The following is a 23,739-nucleotide window of genomic DNA, read 5'->3' on the forward strand; positions in this document are numbered from 1 at the left end:
GATATCATAGGAATATCTATGCTATCTTTCTCACGCCATGTGTCAGGCCACGAATCACCTGAGAGACCGGTGGAGGGCAGTTCAAGAGTTGCTGCCAAGCCTGCGTGTTCTGAAAGGCATGCCTTTGTAATGAGGTTGTCATCTGGAAGTCATGCACAAGAGGCAGACCATGGGCCTGAGGGAAAATAATAATGGTGAAGTGTGTGTGTGTGTGAGAAAATGTAACCCCCTACCCACTCTGCCCCCCAAGTGGCTCCCTCCAATTCAAGGAGAGTCAGGGAAATGAACCACATTATATCCCTTTTGAGACTATTCTTTTGGCCAGGGGTCAGCAGATATTTTCTGTAAAGTAAATATTTTAGGCTTTGCAGGACAATAGGCCAATTGAGGGCATTATGTAGGTTCTTCAGAGAAGGCAGTGGCAACCCACTCCAGTACTGTTGCCTGGAAAATCCCATGGATGGAGGAGCCTGGTAGGCTACAGTCCATGAGGTCGCTAAGAGTTGGACACAGCTGAGCGACTTCACTTTCACTTTTCACTTTCACTTTTCACTTTCATGCATTGGAGAAGGAAATGGCAACCCACTCCAGTGTTCTTGCCTGGAGAGGGAAGCCTGGAGGGGAGCCTGGTGGGCTGCTGTCTATGGGGTCGCACAGGGTCGGACACGACTAAAGCAACTTAGCAGCAGCAGCAGCATGTAGGTTCTTTAAGAAAAGAGGAATTTTATAAATATTAATCAAATGCAGGGTTTTTTTAATAAGTCTATTAATAAGAATGGAACTCTCTGGAATTCTTTTGCCTCATGGGAGTTTATAGATAGTGTTCTTTCTCAACCAATCAATGGCAAAGGTTCATCTGTGAAAATTGTTCTCTACTCCCTGCCCAGGTTTGGCCCACATGCTGGAGTTTGCTGACTCCTGCTCTTGGTAAACCTTGTACAGCCTTCTCTCTGAGACCTTAAGAAGCAATCCACTTATCAGCAGATCAGGAAGTAAAATTTTCCTGCCTCATGCTCCTGCTCATCCCTTCAGTCATTCACCAAAGGTGTATTGAGTTATGCTACATGCTAGGGACTGTCTGGGGTTCAAGGACACCCAGGAGGAAGATGGTGGGGGGACCCGTGCCCACCACACCAAGGGCTGTCCCAGAGATGGGCAGAACAAAGATGAAGCCATTCAAATGTTATTTAACTGCATCCATGAATTCCATGAGTAAAATGAGTTTGTGCAACCATAAATCAAGTATACATTTGTGGTAAAGTTGGGAAAAAACACCCTACATTTTTTTAAGGAAAAATTTCCCCATTTCTCCCTCCTTTCCCCCTCATCCTGCTCCCCAGAGCTCACTGCTCTTAACATTTCGCTGGGGATCCTTGCAGCAACTGCCCACCAACCCACCTGGACAAACGAACCCAAACTCACAAAGATGTGCCAGGTCGATCTGGCTTGGGTTATATTTAGATCATTTTATAAATGCCTTTTTTCCACCCCCTCCACTTCAGTTTTGAAATTGTACAGCCTAGTCAATAAATGATTTGGCAACAGTTAAGAAATCACGAGTTCCCTTCTTCCCATATAAGCTTCTGCAAACCGTAGGCGAGGCTCTACTGCTGGTAAAGCGGCCAGTTTTAGGAAGTTGGTTAGTTTCTTTGTGCGCATACACCCAACAGCACAGAGGTTGCCACTCGGCAGCACCGCAGGTTCTAGAATGAGCAGTTAGGACACCACCAGAGGCGCGGTAAGCCCCTTCTATTCTTTTAACAAAGCTTTCCAGCAAAATAGAGGATTTCTGGCCATGAAACAGGGTTTGGTGGCAAATAACTGTGACCAAAGAAGTGGTGAACGGGCAGATGAGCATGAAAAGGCGAAGTCTTGGAGCAGCTCTAAGTGTAGGTGGAGTGGTCTGGTGTGCAGGAAGTGTCAGAAATCCAATGCCGTGGTCTTAGCATTTTCAAGAGGAAAAGAAGTGAATTCCAAGTTAGGAATTGATCCGGTCCTGCCAGAAATAGTATTCTCATCTAGAGCCAAGAGGCTGGAGGGGAGGTGTTTGTTCTTTGCTACTTCTACAGAAAAGGACAAGCTGTCTTTGCTCACTCAGGCTGCTTGCTGGTGCCTGGGCAGAACCTGGACTTCATCTCCTACCAGGAGCTTCAGGTGCATTCAGTATTTCCAGGCTTTCTTGTTCAGAGTGTTCAAGTGAAGATGTTACTGTTGCTATAATTATCTTCTGTAATGTTTAGACATAGAAGGTGGTAAGTTTTTGTTACTGTCAAGAACTGTCAGGTTGAAAAACTTAACGATTTTTTAAAAATCATGTATTTTCTCGATAATTGAATGCGATTTAAGCACCATTGCAAAGACTGATTTCCAGAGAATCTCATCCAATGTTTACTTTAGTATATTTTTTTCCATAATCATTTAGTGCCTATTAAAGTTCTTGGAGTTATTTTTTTTTTTACCACTATTTAACATATGTAAGTTCTTGAAGTTCATTTTTTTATATCCAGTGACTGCCCATTATAGATCTTGAAAGTAAATTAAGTCTGCTCTGAAATTCTCTGATGCTTTGCAGAATGACTGCAAAGGCTCAGAAGGAATTAGGCCAGCAGGGCCAATGATATATAGGGAATTGCATTTAAACTTATCCCATTTCTACTTGATATTTGCAAACTGTTCTGATAGCCAATATAATTGCATTATAAGAAAATGATACTAGAACAAAATCAAACTCAACTTGGAAAAATGCCCTGCCTCCCTGTCATTGGTGGTGGGTAGAAGGCTTGCTGACTCCTGGTCTCAAGAGTACAGGTTCTTAGGCTTGACTATGTGTCAGAACCACAGAGTGAACTTTAAAAAATCCCCCTGTCCAGACTGAACCACAGACTAATAGAATCAGCATCTCTGGAGTGGGCCTGGGCATTGGTAGCTTTTCAACTTCCCAAGTATCTCTGCGAGCAGCTAGAGTCAAGGACCACCGCCTTAGAGAAGCATCTGAACATCCCATTTGGTCTTTTCCACAAGGAGCACAGACTTTTGGGAGTGGGACTGACAAAGCCTCCAGAAAGACCTGAAGCTTATTCATTAGCCTCTCAGCTTGATTCCAGAAAGCAAAATAAAAGTTCCACGTATACCTTATCCAAAAAGCTGAGGCTGTGGATCAGGGCAGGGACACTTGATATTGTCCACTCTTCTTTCTGCTTCTCATTCTTCCATGTAATAATCATAAAAAGTGCACAGGAATTGATGAGAGAGAAGTCAGTCCTGTGGAAACCCAGACTGACAGAGTATCAGGGTATGTCTGACATGGGAGGGTGTCACGACCCAGGGTCAGCCTTGGAAACTCAGTTGGATATTATTTGTAAGTGCGTCTCAGCGTCACCTCTGGGGTCTATTGAGGGGGATGTCATTCCAGGGAAATATCCTTTGAGTTCAGCTGACCTATTGAACAGTGCTGAGGGATTTGTTGTTTTTTAAATTGTTACTCCCAATTTATAACTCTTCAGGGCTATAGAGACAGTACATGTAAATGCATAACCCATGGTTCTGGGTCAACGTTACCTAGCACAGACTGGGTTGAGTTTTCAGCTGATTGTTAATAGCCACTCATTGGCTAATATGTCTAGAATCAATGGATTTCCAGTTGTTCTATGGAATTACAGAGTACCTGTAAGTGCTCTGTGGCATCAGTGGAAAGGCAAGGTGGGTAATACTCCCAGCCATTTAAGTCCAGAAGGTTCCATGTATGGCTGTGGTGTTTCTGCTGATAACTGAAACCAGATCATCGCTTGGTACCACCTTGTTACCTATGTGGGTACCTTTAGACTCAGTTTCCGTTCTGCCACCTACCATCTGATTGACCTTGGGTAAATGAGCCTCTGAGTCTCAGGCTCCATGTCTGTAAAATGAGGGCTTATGACAGCACCCACCTCACTGATTTTTATGAAGATCAGACAAGAAAATACATGATTTGTGCTCCCAGTGTTTGCCTCATGATAAAGCACTCAACAAACGTGTGCTACCATATTTGCTAAATTTCAAATAGCATAATTTTTCATATTTTTATGTGTATGAAATCAGGCTCCACCTCTTCGTTGATACGTGCATTTAATGTGGTAGTGGTTTCTTTGGTCTTCCAAAGGTGTTAGTGAATCCATCAAATGTGGAATGGATCAAGTCAAGTAGCTAGTATTTACTGTAAATTTCATCTCAGGTGACAAATTCTCTCTGCCACTTCTTTATCAATTTACTTTCATAATGTATCAGTGCTCAACATAGTCAACTATGAAGACATCAGAACCCATGCAAAATTAGAAAACGTTTCCAGTTTGGCAAGCATTTAGTTCCAGTGGAATCATGCATCATGGCCATCAGCTCAGTGATTCAGTTGGGCGGATTCATCATCTTTAACAACCCATAGGTTCCTTTGACACTTTTGTGTCAGGGGGCATCAGCAGGATCCATTCTGAGAAAGCAGTGCAGCTCAGGAGATGGCATGAGGCAGATCACATCTTAGCAAAGGAGGCTTTCAGAGAGAGAGGTGAAGTAGTCCTACTCTTTGTGACTTCATGGACTGTAGCCTGCCAGGCTCCTCTATCCATGGGATTCTCCAGGCAAGAACACTGGAGTGGCTTGCCATTTCCTTCTCCAGGGGATCTTCCCAACCCAGAAATTGAACCCGGGTCTCCTGAACTGCAGGCAGATTCTTTACCGACTGAGCTATGAGGGAAAAAGAGGACTGGATTATCATACACCATGGACCCAGCCAGAGAACTGATTTGCTGTGGAAATCAGGAAAACAGTTGTGAAAAGACTGCCTCAATAGTGAGCAATTTTTTGAAATTTATTCAGCATGGAGCAGGATGTGAGGCAAATTTCTTTTGTTGTAAAATCATTACAGATCATGACTGCAGCCATGAAATTAAAAGATGCTTACTCCTTGGAAGGAAACTTATGACCAACCTAGATAGCATATTGAAAAGCAGAGACATTACTTTGCCAACAAAGGTTCATCTAGTCAAGGCTATGGTTTTTCCTGTGGTCAGGTATGAATGTGAGAGTTGGACTGTGAAGAAGGCTGAGCGCCGAAGAATTGATGCTTTTGAACTGTGGTGTTGGAGAAGACTCCTGAGACTCCCTTGGACAGCAAGGAGATCCAACCAGTCCATTCTGAAGAAGATCAGCCCTGGGATTTCTTTGGAAGGAATGATACTAAAGCTGAAACTCCAGTACTTTGGCCACCTCATGCGAAGAGTTGACTCATTGGAAAAGACTCTGATGCTGGGAGGGATTGGGGGCAGGAGGAGAAGGGGATGACAGAGGATGAGATGGCTGGATGTCATCACTGACTCGATGGATGTGAGTCTGGGTGAACTCCAGGAGTTGGTGATGGACAGGGAGGCCTGGCGTGCTGCAATTCATGGGGTCGCAAAGACTTGGACGCGACTGAGCGACTGATCTGATCTGATTCATATGCTTCTTTAAAGAAATGGGTTCTCGATTTTTTTTTCCCATTGGATATTCCAAAGCAACACGCAGGGAGACCGTGTAGACTGGACCATCGTTGGCAGGGTGTGCTATGCAGAGAGCTCACTGCCATGGCCAAAGAGCTGTATCTAGCAGATCGAACTTGGCTCAGCCATGGGGTCCACTGGTCAGCACTTTTCCCCCTGCTCTCTGCTCTTCCTCTCTGTTTCCTGGGGCTGCCACCAACTGGGTGACTCAAAACAACAGAAATGTGTCCTCTACCAATTGGAGGCTGTGAGGGACAGTCTGGGCTGTGCCTTTTCCCCAGTGTCTGGTGGTGCCTGGCAGTCCTTGATGTTCCTTGGCCTATAGACATATCACTCCGGTCTCTGTCTCCATCTCCACATGGCTCTCTTCCCTTGTCTGTGTCCAAATTTCTCTCTTCTTATCAGAATAGCAGTCACTGGGTGAGGGCCCATTTGAGTCTAGTATGGGGCTTCCCTGGTGGCTTGGTGGTAAGGTCTGCCTACCAGTGCAGGATACATGATTTCGATCCCTGGGTGGGGAAGATCCCCTGGAGAAGGAAATGGTAACCCAGTCCAGTATCCTTGCCTGGGAAATCCCATGGGCAGAGGAGCCTGGCAGGCTACAGTTTATAAGATCGCAAAAGAGTTGGATACAGCTTAGCAACTGAACAAGTCTAAGTATGACCTCACCTTAGCTTGATTCCAACTTCAGAGACCCTATTTCCAAACATAGTCACATTCACATGGAGAAGCTAAAATGTCAGCATATCATTTTAGGGTGACACGATTCAACCTGCAACACTGTCCTTTTCTGGTCCTCTATTCTGCCACTTCCACTCAACCCTAGGCCTCCCCTTCAGCCTCTCCCAACCTAATACTTACTTTTAAGCAAGTATCTCCTATTTATTTTGACTACTTTCCCAGGACCTGGTCTGAGCCCCCAGGATACCATCATTGACAACCAGCGCCAGTCTCTCTTTGGTCAGAAAAGACACAAGGCCTGTGACACTTTAAGCAAAGACTTTAGTTGTTTTTAAAATCTGCAGAAGAGTGAATATATTCCAGTCTGGGTTATATTTGTCTTTATGCCAACGTGGTCATAACATATAATTTTTTACTAATTTTTTTTTTTTTTTTTTATGGAGGAAGAGGCTGGTAAAGGCCAAAGCATCTCAGGCCCACGAAGTCAAAACTCAGTGTTGTTGACAACCACGTTCTCTTTTCTGATCTGACATATGCCAAGCACAGTTCAGGAATTGCTAATAGGTTTCCAGTGAAGGAGATTTAATTATTGAATCACAATCCATTGCCTGCAACCTATAGGCTAGAATTGTGTCAAAGTTCAGAATTTGCACTGTAGCGAGAGAAGATAATTTTGTTGTTCAGTTGCTAAGTCATGTCTGACTCTTTGCAACCCCATGGACTGCAGCACTCCAAACTTCCCTATCCTTCACCATCTCCCAGAGCTTGCTCAAACTCATGTCCATTGAGTTGGTGATGCCATCATAGTACATAGAGGATTTATTATAAAACACTTTGGATGGGTCCACAGCAGCCCTGACGATAACACATGTGGTAATTTCCACTCTGAAACCACAGAGCTCCCATAAGTGGATAAATAAAAATTTTAGTAGCCTTAGCTCAGTTCAGATCAGCTTTTTCTGTCAAATAAGTTAGGAAAAAACCCCCAAATCTGGTGCTCAGATTTTTAAGAATTTCAGAACTGCAGAGAGATTATTGAGCACCGGTACAAGACAGGACCTGCATTCAGAATATAAACCATCAGCCACTGTCCTGGTGACCAGAAGACCTGATTCTACTAATTCCTTTGTCTGTGATTTTCCTTTTTTTTTTTTTTGCCTATATGCATCTCTCTTTGATGCTGGGTAAATGCCAGGTGACTGGTACTGACTGTTACTTCGTACTCAAGCGTGGAACCCCAAACAGCTGATGAGAAGTTTCAGTTGCAAGGACAGGCCTTCCAAATGATGGGTCCCAGCCTAGGATGGGAGCAAACCTCTGGGCTGGGTGCACCACTGTGATCACAGGTCTCTTTTGTGGTGCAGGGTCAGGGCTAGGGTGAGGGGAGTGAGGTCCTAGCTTTGGGTGCAGAATTGCAGGCAGGTAAGGTCCCCAACAGCTTGACCGTCAGGACACATAATATTTTAGTGTTCTATTTTTAAAAGTCATAGTGAGGAACTCTGGCCCACAGGCTGGGGGCCTATTTTGGTAAAGTAAGTTTTCTTGGAACCAGAGCTGGGATGGAGGAAGGCAGGGGACTTATTGCATGGCACGTGCAGGGTCCGATTCTGTCATTATTTCATAGTGATATATGGTCCATCAGGAACTTTCATTTTTTTGTAAACTATTTTCATCTTGATGACTACCTTTTGGGGCAACCTCTTAATTTTTGCTACTGTGGCCCTGCTACTGTGCCTTTCCATTTTCCCAATGAGGTGCTCCAGTCTTCTGCTTGGGGGGTGGAGTGGAGCATTTATGAACCAGGTGGATGTTAGGGGACCCAGGGCCAGAGGAGGGAAGAGAACGGGGATCTGCGCTCCAGAGACACATAGGGCTTTAACCCTCCTGTTTGCTTTGTGACAGTTCACCCCTGCCTTCACTTGGTGCCTGAATTCCTGAACCAAGGCTCTGGATTCAACCTTTCAAGGTAGTACGTCTCAGGGAGGGACTCAGGCGGGGTCTAACTTCTCATGCAGACTTCCAGCCCATCCTTCGTGCAGCCCCACCTGGCACTCCACTGGTGACTCCCCTGTGACTGCTGTCTGCAGCTCCCGAGTCTTTTGTGGGCTTGTCTGCTATGAATTGACCTCGCTCTCATCAGCTTTAGCCCTTCTCCACTCTGCTGTACCACCTACCACTCATCCATCTGCTTTCTGTCTTCCTCAAGTTCATACACAGTCCGTGTCTGCTGTGCTTTCCTCTTAATGTCCTTTCTCACCTTGTAGAATCCTAACTCTTTGCTCTCACTTTAATGGGTACCTTCAGCTATTAGCCTCAAACAACAGAAGTGTCTCTCTCTGTCTCTCCCTCTCTCTCTCAGCTTTATTTGCATAGTTTGGCTTTCTATCCTATTTGCATAATTGACCCTTTCCCTTCTATTTTCAGAGTTGCTATTTCTCTTTTTTTTTTTTTCCTTCTTCCACATAGTTGCCATTTCTCTATTTTATTTGCAGAGTTGCCATTTTTATTCTGCCAGGCTGAATGTTTTTTTTTCCATTATTTATTATTCATTTATTCACTAAGGGAGTAAATTCTCTCGAGTACCCTTCTTAGTTCTCTGGGTTCTGTTTCCCTTTGAGGTCCTTTTGGAGCCAAGACTTTTGGAAGCCAGAGGCATGAGTGTGACTAAGAGGAAGAACTTGGCTACCGAGGTGGGGCTTTTGCTGCCCAGGGCTTTGGGCTCTGCCATCTCACCTCAGAGGCCAGTGGATGTTGTGAGTTAGGGTTTGCGCTATGGATGATGAGCATTTGCAGTCCGTTTTGCCTCTCTGAGGCCCTGAGGTAGGTGGAGAGGCTTGAACTATCGGGCTTTCTCTTTAAGATCTTTGTTAGATGCCTACTTCACACCTCCCACTCTTTCCATCCATGTACTTCTCTTTAAATTGAAGTTATTTGGAATTTGTCAAATCCTGTTTTTACCTCAGGACACTCTTTTGGGAGGCAGGAGTTAGGAACCTCAAGCTCTTCACTTAGAAATCCTCTCTGCAATATTCTGCTTATTTCCATGGCCTAGCCCCTAAGTTGCCTCAGATTCTCTGGGAGGCCATGGTGGTGGTGTTCAGTCACTCATTTGTGTCCGAGTCTTTGTGACCCCGTGGACTCCAGCACCCCAGGCTTCCCTGTCCATCACCATCTTTCGGAGTTTGCTCAAACTTATGTCCATTGAGTCTGTGACGCCATTGAAACATCTCTTGCTCTGTCGTGCCCTTCTTCTCTTGCCCTCAGTCTTTCCCAGCATCAGGGTCTTTTCCAACAAGTCGGCTCTTTGCATCAGGTGGCCAAAATAGTGAAGCTTCAATATTCAGGCAAGTGTCAAAGGGCTCTTCTTGTGGTCTCCAGCGCCACCTAGAGGCTTTTCTCCTCAATTGCTCAGTGTTGTGTGATAATTGAGTTTGGAATCAGATGTTGAGGAATTAACTTGAGGCTAGGGAGGCTGCACTGGAGAAGGCAATGGCACCCCACTCCGGTACTCATGCCTGGAAAATCCCATGGATGGAGGAGCCTGGTAGGCTGCAGTCCATGGGGTCGCTATGAGTCAGACATGACTGAGCGACTTCACTTTCACTTTTCACTTTCACGCATTTGAGAAGAAAATGGCAACCCACTCCAGTGTTCTTGCCTGGAGAATCCCAGGGACGGGGGAGCTTGGTGGGCTGCCGTCTATGGGGTCACACAGAGTCAGACACGACTGAAGCGACTTAACAGCAGCAGTAGCAACAGCAGGGAGGCTGCACAGCACCATCCTGTCCTGGGGACACCCCCACCCCACCCCACCCAAGCACCCACATAGAAATGTCTCACCTACTAACAGTACTCTGTGTACTGCATGCAGGGAAGAGTCTGCAACCAGCTTGCCTTGCCACCTGTTCCCCAAGAGACTTTTTAAAAATATATTTTAAAATTATTTATTAATCTATTAACAGGAAGCTGATAGGCACTACCTCAGCCAGGTGATCAAGCTCTGCACCAACAGTGGAAGTCATGTATGTGCCATTGCTCAGCTGTGACTTAAGTGGCCTTTGACCTTTGTGATTGCCCTCCCCCAAACCCATTACCCCAGTCTAATCCTGACAAAGACATCAGACACATCCCAACTGAGGGACAGTCTACATGACCATCCCCATTCCCATCATTTTCTCCCTAGTACTTTCCACCGTCTAACATACTGCTCCAAATGGACAGATATTTTCATCTGTTTTGTTCATTGCTATATTTCCCCCAATTAAGTATATGCTTAGTAAATATTTTTGAATGAATAAATGAATGTAGAGTTACCTTTTCCTTTTTAATGGCTGTATAGTATTCCATTTATGACTATAGCATCCTGCTTTATTTAACCAGAACACGACTCATAGGCATCTAGATTATTTCAAATCTTTTGCTATTGCTGACGGCCCTGCATGGCATATCCTTGTAGATAGGCATTTGTGTATGTGAAGGTCTCTCTTGTGGTCTACTTCTAGAATTGAAATTGTTAAGTTCTAAGTATGTCTCTCTAATTTTGATAGATATTACAAATTTCTCTCCACCTTAGAGGTGGCCCTAATTTAGACCCCTCCAAGTAGGAAATGGCAACCCACTCCAGTATTCTTGCCTGGAGAATCCCATGAATGGAGGAGCCTGGTGGGCTACAGTCCACAGGGTCGCAAAGAGTCGGACACGACTGAGTGACTTCACTTTCACTTAAGTAAAATATAGGAATACTTGATTCCCCACAGCCTCACCTACACAGTAGAACCAGGGAAAAATACCTCTCCTGAAGGTCTGTGCCCTCTTGCCAGAGACTACTGTAGAATAATGAGCATGGCACCACCCTGCTTGCATTGCTCCTCAGATCAAGATCAAAATCCACACTCATGGATTCTTACATCCGTGACTTTCTTTTGGTCCCTTACAGTCACATGCTCATTCAGATGAGATTTGAGAAATGTCTGCTGATGGTAGTGACATGGAGGTGCTGAGGATCTCTGTCCACATTGTCTCTCACATGGCCTTCCAGTCCTCTTGGCCCTACTTCTTATTCTGAGTCCTGCTGTTGCAAGCAGTTCCCCACAGGTTTCAGTGGGCTTTGAGGATTTGAAACCTGCTGTGCTTTGTCTCTGGCCCACACCATTACCCCTCTTGTTTGCTGTCCAGGGCTCCTGTGGCGGCACCATGTGGGAAACTCAAAGGAATGCTCGCAGGGCCTTTTCATATGCTGAGACATTCTTTTGACATCTTTCTGTCTTCTTCATGCCAAAGCAACCTGAAAATCCCAGCTCGAGTTTCACTTCCTCAGGGAAACCTTTCCCAGCCTCCATGAAGAGGTGAAATCCTCCTGTTTTAAGGCTCTTCTAGTCTCACTTCTTTGTGTCATAACTGAGTTCTTGTAATGTGGTTGTGTTTCATCTATGTCTGTGAGTTAACTAATAATCTGTGCGTGCGTGCCTTCTAAATTGTTTCAGTCGTGTCCAACTCTGTGCAACCCCATGGACTGCAGCCTGCCAGGCTCCTCTGTCCATGGGATTCTGCAGGCAAGAATACTGGAGTGGGTTGCCATTCCTTGCTCCAGGAGATCTTTCCGACCCAGGGATCAAACCCGCGTCTCTTATGTCTCCTGCATTGGGAGGTGGGTTCTTTAACACTAGCACTGCCCCCACCCCAAGGCACCTACTAGCTAGGAAAGGACAAGGAAGAGTCAGGAAGTGACTTCCAAATCTAGCGATGTTCACACTTGAAAGTCACATAGGCTGAGATCTGCCTAGGTGGCAAGCAAACACAGTATTGCCTGGGTCACCTACCCAAGCTCCTTGCTTCTCCAAGGTTCATTACCCTCCTGGCACATGGTCTTTCCCAACAGAGACGTTGAACTTGGAGACCTGGGGTGGAGTCCGCAAAAGCTGCATATTTTGAAAACATGAAGCATCTTTTCACAGATGTTTTCTAGATGTATTAGTTTTCCATTGCCGCATAACAAATAACTCCCATGTTTAAACCCTTCAAACAATGCTCATTTATTAGCTTACATTTCTGGGCATTAGAGATTGGGTGGGCTTAAGTGGATTCTCTGCTCTAGGTCTCGTGAGACTCAAGTCAAGGTGTTGGCCAGCTGGACTCTTATCACTAGGTTCTGGCTTAGGAGTCATTTCCAAGGTCATTTGGGCTGTCCCTCAATTTCAGTTCTTTGGGTTGTCAAATCAGGACCCCCATTTCCTTGCTGTCAACAGGGAGCCACTCTCAGCTTTCACAGGATGCCTACATTCCTTGCCAGGGACCCACCCCTCCAGCTTCAAGTCTGCAATGATGTGTCCATTTCTTCTCCTGGAGAAAGAAATGGCAACCCACTCCAGTATTCTTGCCTGCAGAATCCCTTGGACAGAGGAGCCTGACAGGCTACACTCCATGGGGTCACAAAGAACTGGACATGACTGAAGCGGCTTTGGCATGCACATATGATTAGATTAGGCCCATCTAGATAATCTTTTTGCCACATAATGTAATTACAGGAGTAATGCCAGGGGGCAAAGGTCATAGGGATCGCCTTAAAATTCTACCTACCCCATGTAAAGCCAGGCTTTCTTTCAGTAAAAGCTAAACATTAAACAGTGGTACCTTGATGGTGCTGTATTTGGAAGTAACTACAGGTAACTGAAAATGCCTGCAAGTTCTGTTCCACTTTAACTTCCGTCTCGTAAGGAGCTGGCTTTTCCTTGGCTCTTATGAATGGGCAATAATTATTGATCCTCAGATTTCTCAACATCCATATGAAAGTTTTTTATATTGTAGTAAGGGTACAGTAGTGACTGTTGGGAGAAGGCAATGGCACCCCACTCCAGTACTGTTGCCCGGAAAATTCCATGGATGGAGGAGCCTGGTAGCCTGCAGTCCGTGTGGTTTCGAAGAGTCGGACACGACTGAGCAACTTCACTTTCACTTTCCACTTTCATGCATTGGAGAAGGAAATGGCAACCTACTCCAGTGTTCTTGCCTGGAGAATCCCATGGATGGAAAAACCTGGTAGGCTGCAGTCCATGGGGTCACATAGAGTCGGACATGACTGAGGCGACTTAGCAGCAGCAGCAGCAGTGACTGTTAGTTCACTAACCCTAAATTTTAGGAGAATTTAAAAAGAGAGCACGTACTTGGTATAACTCACACTAAGGAGATGAGTTGGATTTTAGTGAAAAATACAGTTTAGTAAAGATTGGTCTCCACACCCAGTGAAATACGATTTTGAGAGTTTTTTTGCTTTTTTTTAACTATAACCCTTGATCATACCAATCACATTAATCTTTTCATTGCTTTGTATAATTACGAAAATAATATTTTCAGCCCCCTGTTAAGGAAGAATCACAGAAAGTGAGACACTCTACTAAACATTATAGAGTACGTACAAAAACATTAAATGTCATGCCCACAAAAGTTTACAAAAGCAAAAGAATGGCTATTAATACCAGTGTTTGTATGATAAGAGATATATAAGTGGTAGCCTCCCTACAAAAAACTTTTTGAGTGTTGTCTACATTTGAAGATATATTCTAACATAAAGATTTCAAAATGATATTGTGTAGCATGATGGTGAAAGGTTGTTGAATCATGCGAATACACCGGGATTCTTGGCCCCACACCGGGATTCTTGGCCCCCGGAGGAGAAGAATTCAATCCGGGGCCAGAGACGAGGCTTGATCACTCAGAGCTTTTGTGTAATAAAGTTTTATTAAAGTATAAAGGAGATAGAGAAAGCTTCTGACATAGGCATAAGAAGGGGGCAGAAAGAGTACCCGCTTGCTAGTGTTAATAATGAAGTTATATAATCCAAAGAATATCTGGAGGTTGTAAAGACTTCATCAGACCTACTCCCATAATTTACATTTTAAGATAACATGGTCCTCAGGCAAGATACATCCTTGTAAAGATCAGGTCTACTCCCATAATTAACATTTTAAGATAACAGAAGGTTGAATCCAAAGACTGTCCTTAGGCAGAATACATGATTGTTATATAATCCTAAGGAATGTGGAGAAAGAAAAAAAATTTGTCCTTTCTTCCTCCTTGAGAATTCCAGACCCCTCTCTCCTTGGGGACCCCTAGACTCCCTATCAACCTGCCTAGGAAATGGCTCTCTCAATGGTTAGTGGTTAAAAGCACCATGTTGGAATCTGATTGACTCGTCTCACCTCTGCAGTGTATTATCCTTCTGAAAATTAGTTAAGTCTCTGAGTTGGAGTCTCACTTACAACCTATGGATAATAATGGAACCTATTGCATTGTAGGGAGCATAAACATGGGTGGGAAAATGTTCATGTTTAGCATAACACGTGACACTTTGCTATTATTATAAACCGAAAGTGTCCACTTTCCTGTCATGCTGGGACATGAGAGAATTTGATACATACCATCATAGAGGTATAGACAGATTGTGGGAAATATCAATAAAATATATGGTTGTGTAGATAAGGTAGAGAGACTCTGGCTTGGAAATCTTGAAGGATGGCCTAGTAGAAGCTGGATCTGGACTCTCCTTGGGGCTGGCCAGCATTTCCTTGAGTTATGCTAATAGACTGAAGCAACAGACATATACCTTGCTCTGCTATAGGTCTGGCATGAACCATAGCCAGGATCCAACATCAGGCCCCCTGTGATGGTGGGGCATCTTGCTGTGTGCTTCTGCCAAAGCTTTCCATGTTTTCTTGTCATCACATCTCAGATAACTTCATCTTTTGCTTCTTTGAACATCAAGAAACTGAACAGGGTGAAAAACTAAAACCATTCTGAACTTACTGCAATTTCTTTAACCGTTCAGAGAACTCCTACTTCAGAACTCATTCAAAGTATGGTCAAAGCACTGCGAATTTCATCCTGAAATGCCTAGAAAATACTGCCAGTCTAACATTGTGACTCTACTTTGATTTTCCTTAGGAAAACATGACCCTTCACTTTTTGCTTCTGACATCGCTTTTCCTGCTCATCTCTGATTCCTGTGAGTTCTTCACTGAAGCCAGTTATCCCCGAAGCTATCCTTGCGATGTGAAAAACGAAAATGGCTCTTTTATTGCAGAATGTAATGGTCGTCGATTACAGGAAGTACCCCAAACAGTGGACAAAGATGTGACGGAAGTAGACCTGTCTGATAATTTCATCACACGGGTAACGAATGAATCCTTTCAAGGGCTGCAAAATCTGACTAAAATCAACCTGAACCATAATGCCAAGTCCCAGAGTGGAAATCCTGCTGTAAAGAAAGCTATGACTATTACAGACGGGGCATTTCTCAACCTCAAACACCTAAGGGAGTTGCTGCTGGAAGACAACCAGTTACAACAAATACCAGCTGGTTTGCCAGAATCTTTAAAAAAACTTAGTCTAATTCAAAACAACATAATTACGTTAACGAAAAAGAACACTTCTGGACTTGGGAACCTGGAAAGTCTCTATTTGGGCTGGAACTGTTATTTTGCTTGTGATAAAAAATTTACCATAGAAAATGGAGCATTCCAAAACCTTACCAAGTTGAAGGTGCTGTCATTATCTTTTAATCCCCTTCACAGCGTGCCACCAAGTCTGCCAAGCTCGCTAACAGAACTCTACCTTAGTAATACCCATATTGGAAACGTCAGTGAAGAAGACTTCAAGGAACTGAGCAATTTAAGAGTACTAGATTTAAGTGGAAACTGCCCGAGATGTTTTAACGCTCCATTTCCCTGTGTACCTTGCCAAGGAGATGCTTCAATTCAGATACACCCTCTTGCTTTTCAAACCCTCACCCAACTTCGCTACCTAAACCTCTCTAGCACTTCGCTCCGGAAGGTTCCTGCCAGCTGGTTTGACAACATGCACAATCTGAAGGTATTGGATCTTGAATTCAACTATTTAATGGACGAAATAGCCTCGGGGGAATTTTTGACAAAATTGCCCTCCTTAGAAATACTTGATTTATCTTACAACTATGAACTGAAAAAATATCCTCAGCACATTAACATTTCCAAAAATTTCTCGAAGCTTATATCTCTCCAGATGTTGCATTTAAGAGGTTATGTGTTCCAGGAACTTAGAATGGAAGATTTCGAGCCCCTGCGGCACCTCTCAAATTTAACGACTATCAACTTGGGCGTTAACTTTATTAAGCAGATTGATTTTAGTATTTTCCAATGGTTCCCCAACCTGAAAATCATTTACTTGTCAGAAAACAGAATATCACCCTTGGTCAGTGATACCGAGCAACATGATGCAAATGGGACCTCTTTCCAAAGTCACATCCTGAAGCGACGCTCAGCCGATATTCAATTTGACCCACATTCGAATTTTTATCATAACACCCGTCCTTTAATAAAGACAGAATGTTCACGTCTTGGCAATGCCTTAGATTTAAGCTTGAACAGTATTTTCTTTATTGGGGTAAACCAGTTTAAAGATTTTGGCAACATTTCCTGTTTAAATCTATCTTCAAATGGCAATGGCCAGGTGTTAAATGGAACGGAATTTTCATGCTTGTCTGGTATCAAGTATTTGGATTTGACAAACAATAGACTAGACTTTGATGACGATGCTGCTTTCAGTGAATTGCCATTGTTAGAAGTTCTCGATCTCAGCTACAATGCGCACTATTTCCGAATAGCAGGGGTAACGCACCGTCTAGGATTTATTGAACATTTAACTAACCTGAGAGTTTTAAACTTGAGCAACAATGACATTTTTACTTTAACAGAAACACAACTGAAAAGCGCGTCCCTGGGAGAATTAGTTTTCAGTGGGAACCGCCTTGACCTTCTGTGGAATGCTCAAGATGTCAGGTACTGGCAAATTTTTCAAAATCTCACCAATCTGACCCGGCTTGACTTAGCCCGTAATAACCTTCGGCATATCTCCAGTCAGGCCTTCCTTAACTTGCCCAGGACTCTCACTGACCTATATATAAATGATAACATGTTAAATTTCTTTAACTGGTCATTACTGGAATACTTCCCTCACCTCAGATTGCTTGACTTAAGTGGAAACCAGCTGTTCTTTTTAACCAATAGCCTATCTACATTTGCATCTTCTCTTGAGACGCTACTGCTGAGTCGAAACAGAATTTCCCACCTGCCGTCTGATTTTCTTTCTGGAGCCAGCAGCCTGATACACCTCGATTTGAACTCCAACCAGCTCAAGATGCTCAACAGATCCACATTTGAAACGAAGACCGCCACCAAGTTAACTGTTTTGGAACTAGGGGGTAACCCTTTTGACTGTACCTGTGACTTAGGAGATTTTCTAGAATGGATGGACAGAAATCTGAACGTCAGGGTTCCCAGACTGACCGATGTCATTTGTGCCAGTCCTGGGGATCAAGAAGGCAAGAGCATTGTGAGTCTAGACCTCAGCACTTGTGTTTCAGATACCATTGCAGCCATATTCTGTTTCTTAACCTTTTCTGTCACCATCTCAGTGATGCTGGCTGCCCTGGCCCACCACTGGTTTTACTGGGATGCTTGGTTTATCTACCATGTGTGCTTAGCTAAGGTCAAAGGCTACAGGTCTCTGTCCACATCCCAGACTTTCTATGATGCTTACATTTCTTATGACACCAAAGACGCTTCTGTCACGGACTGGGTGATCAATGAATTGCGCTTCCACCTGGAAGAGAGTGAGGACAAGAATGTGCTCCTGTGTTTAGAGGAAAGGGATTGGGACCCGGGTCTAGCCATCATCGACAACCTCATGCAGAGCATCAACCAAAGCAAGAAAACAATATTTGTTTTAACCAAAAAATATGCCAAAAACTGGAATTTTAAAACGGCATTCTACTTGGCCTTGCAGAGGCTAATGGAGGAGAATATGGACGTGATTGTCTTTATTCTGCTGGAGCCAGTGTTGCAGCATTCGCAGTATTTGAGACTGCGGCAGAGGATCTGCAAGAGTTCCATCCTCCAGTGGCCTGATAACCCCAAGGCGGAAGGCTTGTTTTGGCAGAGTCTGAAAAATGTCGTCCTAACAGCCAACGATTCACGGTATAACAACTTGTATGTCAATTCCATTAAGCAATACTAACTGATGTTAAGCCAGGGGTCACAGGCATAGTCAAAATGCACAGCAATGCTCCTTTTGTTCTTAGCTGTCACTTGCTGTATAACAGAGTACTCCAAACTTAATGGCTTAAAATGATACACTTTGTTGTGTCATCATCTCTGTGGACCAGGAGTCCGGGCTTGAGTTCTGGCTCAGGGCCCCTCAAAGGCGGTAATCTCTCTGTCAGCCAGGGCCACAGGCATCTGCTACGGTTAGCATCCACTTCAGAGCCTACATTTGTGTGGTGGTTTTCAGGACTGAGTTCTCCCTGGGCTGCTGGCCCAAGGCTACCCTCAGTTCGTGGCCACATGGACGGACCCTTGCCCGTGGCAGCTCGCTTCAGCAAAGCCAGCAAGAGAGACAGGTTGCTGACACAATGGAAGTCGCCATCTTTGTAATCCAATCAGGGAAGTGATAACCCCTCACTCTGGCCATATTCTGATTGTTAGAAGTAAATCAGCGGCCCTGCCAGCTCCATGGGAGTGATCACCTCAGTCCCGGGAAAGTAGTCTATGACCAAGGTGGGCAGTCATGGTAAGCTCGCTCAGCCTGCCATCTCGGTCGTAAATGGTGAACACCAGGAGCAGGGATCACTATGGCCATCCTGACAGTTGGCCTGCTCTGCCTTCTTTTCAGTATCTCAGGACTTTTGTGACTGTAAGAGTTCTGATGTTAAGTTGCTGTTTAGATTTATCATATATCCATGGCTATTTGGTTATATTATGTTATGGTTGCATTAGTCCTTTTATAATTACTTTTTATAAACACTGGCTATAATATTTTACTTCTAAGATTTAGATACCATTTAAAGGCTAAGATGGATGGTAGTTAAGTTTTTTTGTTTGTTTGTTTGCTTCTTAACCATTTTTTAAGTGTGCAGCTAAATTAGAAGCATTTGGAGTTATCTGTCAATCACCATTGCTGTAAATCATGAAGTTAATTATTAAAATGCTTCATTTCACATCATGAGCATATAATAAATACACAGGGAAGTAAATCTGTAATAAAATAAATTACCTGAATGTCCATTGACAGATGAATGGATAAAGAAGAGGCAGTACATATATACAATGGACTCAGCTATAAGAAAAAGAATGAAATAATGCCACTTGCAGCAACATGGACGGACCTAGAAATTATTGTACTGAGATATCACTTATATGTGGAATCTGAAATATGACCCAAAGGGATCCATCTGTGGAGCAGAACCAGACTCATTGACATCGAGAACAGACTTGTGTTTGCCAAGGAGGGTGGGAGGAGATGGACTGGGAGTTTCGGGTTAGCAGATGCAAACTATTACATCTAGAATAGATGGACAACAAAGTCCTACTGTAAGGCACAGGGAACTATATTCAGTGTCCTGGGATAAACCATAATGGAAAAGAATATGAAGAAGAGTGTATATATGTATATAACTGTCACTTTGCTGTATACAGAAATTAACATGACATTGTAAATCAACTATAGTTCAATTTTAAAAATAAGTAAAACCTCAGTTCAGTTCAGTCACTCAGTTGTGTCTGACTCTTTGTGACCCCATGAATCGCAGCATGCCAGGCCTCCCTGTCCATCACCAACTCCCAGAGTTTACCCAAACTCATGTCCATCGAGTCAGTGATGCCATCCAGCCATCTCATCCTCTGTCGTCCCCTTCTCCTGCCCCCAATCCCTCTCAGCATCAGGGTCTTTTCCAATGAGTCAACTCTTCGCATGAGGTGGCCAAAGTATTGGAGTTTCAGCTTTAGCATCAGTCCTTCCAATGAACACCCAGGACTGATCTCCCTTAGGATGGACTGGTTGGATCTCCTTGCAGTCCAAGGGACTCTCAAGAGTCTTCTCCAACACCACAGTTCAAAAGCATCAATTCTTCAGCACTCAGCTTTCTTCACAGTCCAACTCTCACATCCATATATGACCACTGGAAAAACCATAGCCTTGACTAGACAAACTGACCTTTTCCAGTCCTGTGGCCACTGCTGAGTTTTCCAAATTTGCTGGCACCAAAGTAAAACCTAAGGGGATTAAAAGATAAAATTACCACCAACACTGGGTTTTTGGAGAATCCTTAGGGAAAAAGAAAACCTTTAATAGATATCAAAGGTGGAAAAGTTTTCATGAAATGTGTACAATTGTTAACATAGAAATTAATTCTATCTTTACTTCCTATTCCCTGGGGATTGGACTTCCCTGGTAGCTCAGATGGTAAAGCGTCTGCCTGCAATGCAGGAGACCTGGTTCGATCCCTGGGTCAGGAAGATCCCCTGGAGAAGGAAATGGAAACCCACTCCAGTACTCTTTCCTGGAAAATCCTATGGATAGAGGAACCTGGTAGGCCACAGTCCATGGAGTCCCAAAGAGTCAGACACGACAGCGATTTCACTTTCACTTACTTCCTATTCAGAAGACGTAAAATCAGGATGCATATGTATTGGTACCCTTTATGTAGTTCTCCTAAGTGAGACAGTGATGTCCCTCCCTACCACCTCTGCTAGCCCTTTGTTCCTCTGCATCTGTCCATAGGATCTTCTGTCCATTGCAGTATGAATCTTGAAGAGGTGCCTTATGAAATTGACCTGAAAATAACTGGAGATCATTAGAGCATAAGAAAATAAAATCCCTTTATGTCATCTATCTTCTTCAATTCACAATTTCTACTTAATGGACAGATGCTTTTTGAACAACCAATATGTACTGAGTCCTAAGGTAGGTTCCGAAATGCCCAATATCTATCAGCTGTTGAATGGATAAATAAAATGGGCTATCGCCATACACTGGAGTATTATCCAGCCTTAGAAAGGAATGGAGTACTGACACACAGGACAACATGGATGTGCCTTAGAAACCAGATGCTCAGTGAAAGATGCCAGTCACAAGAAACCACATGTTGTCTGATGCCATTTATAGGAAATGTCCAGAATAAGCAAATTCATAGAGACAGAAATTGGGTAAGTGGTTCCCCCAGGGCTGGGGGAGCCAAGAGAAGGTGGGAAGTGACTGCATGTGGTCACAGGATGTCTTGTTGGCTGCACAACTCTGTGAATCTCCTGACAGCCTTATTTCTCTTCTTTGCCATTTTTTCGGTGGCTTTTCCAGCATGGCCTCACCATGTCTGAAGCTCCTGGCATTTCTGTTCTACTCCTGAAGTCGTCTCTATCAGCTTAGTTTGGTCTTCCTCTTTTGGGGGGTAGCTGGTCAAGATTTGCCAAATCCCTGTTTGGCACTGATCTCTGGTGGTTGGCCTCTGTAAAGAACCCTGAACCACAGGAATTAGAATGCCCAGGTCTGATCATAGCAAATCACTCTGCATTTCTTTTTTTTATCCTTTTTAAAAAAATTTATTTGGCTGTATTGGTCTCAGTTATGACATGTGGGATCTAGTTCCCTGACCCCCGGTCAAACCTGGGCCCCCTGCCTTGGGAGCACCAAGTCTTAACCACTGGACCCCCAGGGAAGTTCCCGCTCCACCTTTCTGAGCATGATTCCTCATGTCTAGAATGAACTACGTGATCTCTATGTGATTTTCCAATATTACAACTGTATTCATTTCCTAGCATCACCAAAACAAAGTACTCCAAACTGGGTGGCTTAAAACAATCAAAGTTTATTGTCTCACAGTTCTGAGGGCTAGAAGTCTGAAATCTGGGTGTCTACGGGGCCATGGTTCCTCTGAAACTTGTAGCCGAGGGTCCTTCTTTGCCTTTTCTAGCTCCTGATGTTGCTGGCAGTCCTCAGAGTTCCTTGGCCCGTTGCTGCACCACTCTGGTCTCTGCCTCCATTGTTGCATGGCCACCTTCCCTCCCTGTCTCTCTGCTCTTATAAGGACATTAGTCCTACTGGAGTCAGGGTCCACCCCTCCTCCAACATGGCTGTGTTTTAACCGATAACATCTGCAGCAGCTCTGTTTCCAAATGAGGTCATAGTCTTCCTTTTTTGGAAGGAAGTAGTGTTTTATTTTTTTTTAATATTTACTTTTCTTATTTATTTTATTTGACTGCGCTCTTAGTTGTGGCATGTGGGATCTGGTTCCCTGACCAAGGATCAAACGCCAGCCCCCTGCATTGGGAACGTGGGGTCTTAACCATTGGACCACCAGGGAAGTCCCTCCAAATGAGGTCATACTCTGAGGTACTGGGAGTTATGACTTCAACATAAAATTTGGGAAGGACACAGTTCAACTCATAACAACAACTGTGGCCTTGCTTCTTTAGAAATTACTCAGAACTCTGTGAAAGTTGAAAATGCCCTTGTGAAAGGGAAAGTCATTTATGAATATTGGAAGAATAAAGGCAATTCCCCTCTCAGCCATTAATAAAGCTATAATAGTGATACGGCCAGGTTTCCACCCTCATTATCCTTGAACTTAAAGCCATAATGGTATCCATTATTTTCCGTGAGCACAAAAGAAGGTCGTGCAGTCATGTTCTCTTTCTGCCCTTGAATGGGAGAATTGGTCAATCCATGTCTCACTCAGCAATCACGGTGTAGTCTTGGAGGAACAAGGTGAGGGATAACTGGGTTTTGAACCAGAAGGGGCCATCACGGTACATCATCTGCCAATGACCCCAAAGAGAAAATGGTCTTTATAAATGTCCCTTCAGTGTGCGAAGAGATGAGAGGTACAGAGAGAAAAACCAAAACCCCACTTATGATAGCAGAATATTGCCATGGGGAAGCTCTTTATTTTTTTGAGCCTTTTCATTTCTAGTGAGTTGCATTTCTAGGAGAGAAAAGAAGACCCCTCTGTTTTCCCAGTCTTCCTCTCCTTTGACATTATACCTGGCCTATTTTAAGTATAACTCTATCTCAGTAATGATGATGCCAGAAACTCAGAGCTAATCAAGAGTGATCGATGTCTGGACTTGTAGGAGAAGCTCAGAGGCAGTTCCCCAAGGCAGACACCTGAGGCTCACTGTCGACTACTCCATCTTACTCCCATACCCAACCATTCGTCTAGCAGGGTTTTTTTTTTCCCCTTGGCTGTGCCGGGTCTTAGGTATGGCACGTGGGATCTAGTCCCCTGAGCAGGGATCGAACCCAGGGCCCCTGCATTGGGAGCAGAGTCTTAACCACTGGACCACCAGAGAAGTCCCCATCTAGCAGTCTTGACCTCTTAAATTTCTCTCCGATCCATCCTCAGTCTCTGTCTCCATCATCACCGTGCCTTATCCAAGCTATGAGCATCTCTTATTGGTTTGCTGGTATCTACTCTGATCCCTCCAGTTCAGTTCCAACAGCCAGTGATTTGTGTAAAAGGTGCAACTACTGAATTAAATTTAAAATCTTAATCCTAAACAAGGCACACAGGACTCTCTGTAATCTCCCATTGGCCTGCTCCTCCAGCCTCCTCTCTGTGCATCCCCGTAATTAGCCTTTGGTTCATGCTGAGAACACACCGAACCCTCTTGCCTCAGTACCTCCACACATGCTACTGCCCTGAGGTCCCTCCTCCTCCAGGCTTCAATTTCCTAACTCCTGCTCATCC

General features: G+C 44.1%; 1 protein-coding gene across 3 annotated transcripts; it reads left to right on the top strand.

The window, feature by feature from the left end:
- The first annotated feature begins 1,626 nt into the window (after nt 1-1,626).
- TLR8 (toll like receptor 8) lies at nt 1,627-19,215 on the top strand. 3 transcript variants are annotated; one of them, XM_027534588.1, is made up of 3 exons: nt 1,627-1,738; nt 8,094-8,160; nt 15,129-19,215. In XM_027534588.1, exon 3 carries the CDS (start codon nt 15,135-15,137, stop codon nt 18,234-18,236), a length of 3,102 nt encoding a protein of 1,033 aa, XP_027390389.1. In that variant the 5' UTR covers nt 1,627-1,738; nt 8,094-8,160; nt 15,129-15,134; the 3' UTR covers nt 18,237-19,215. The 3 variants fall into 3 exon arrangements, with proteins under 3 accessions (XP_027390389.1, XP_027390390.1, XP_027390388.1); XM_027534589.1 differs by having other exon boundaries at nt 8,094-8,157; XM_027534587.1 differs by lacking the exon at nt 8,094-8,160.
- Nucleotides 19,216-23,739: the final 4,524 nt, after the last annotated feature.

Source organism: Bos indicus x Bos taurus, chromosome X (assembly GCF_003369695.1).
Source record: "Bos indicus x Bos taurus breed Angus x Brahman F1 hybrid chromosome X, Bos_hybrid_MaternalHap_v2.0, whole genome shotgun sequence".
NCBI lineage: Eukaryota > Metazoa > Chordata > Mammalia > Artiodactyla > Bovidae > Bos > Bos indicus x Bos taurus.

Excerpts from the sequence above, each read along its gene's own strand:
- TLR8 (XM_027534588.1), top strand. The coding sequence starts at position 15,135 with ATGACCCTTCACTTTTTGCTTCTGACATCGCTTTTCCTGCTCATCTCT.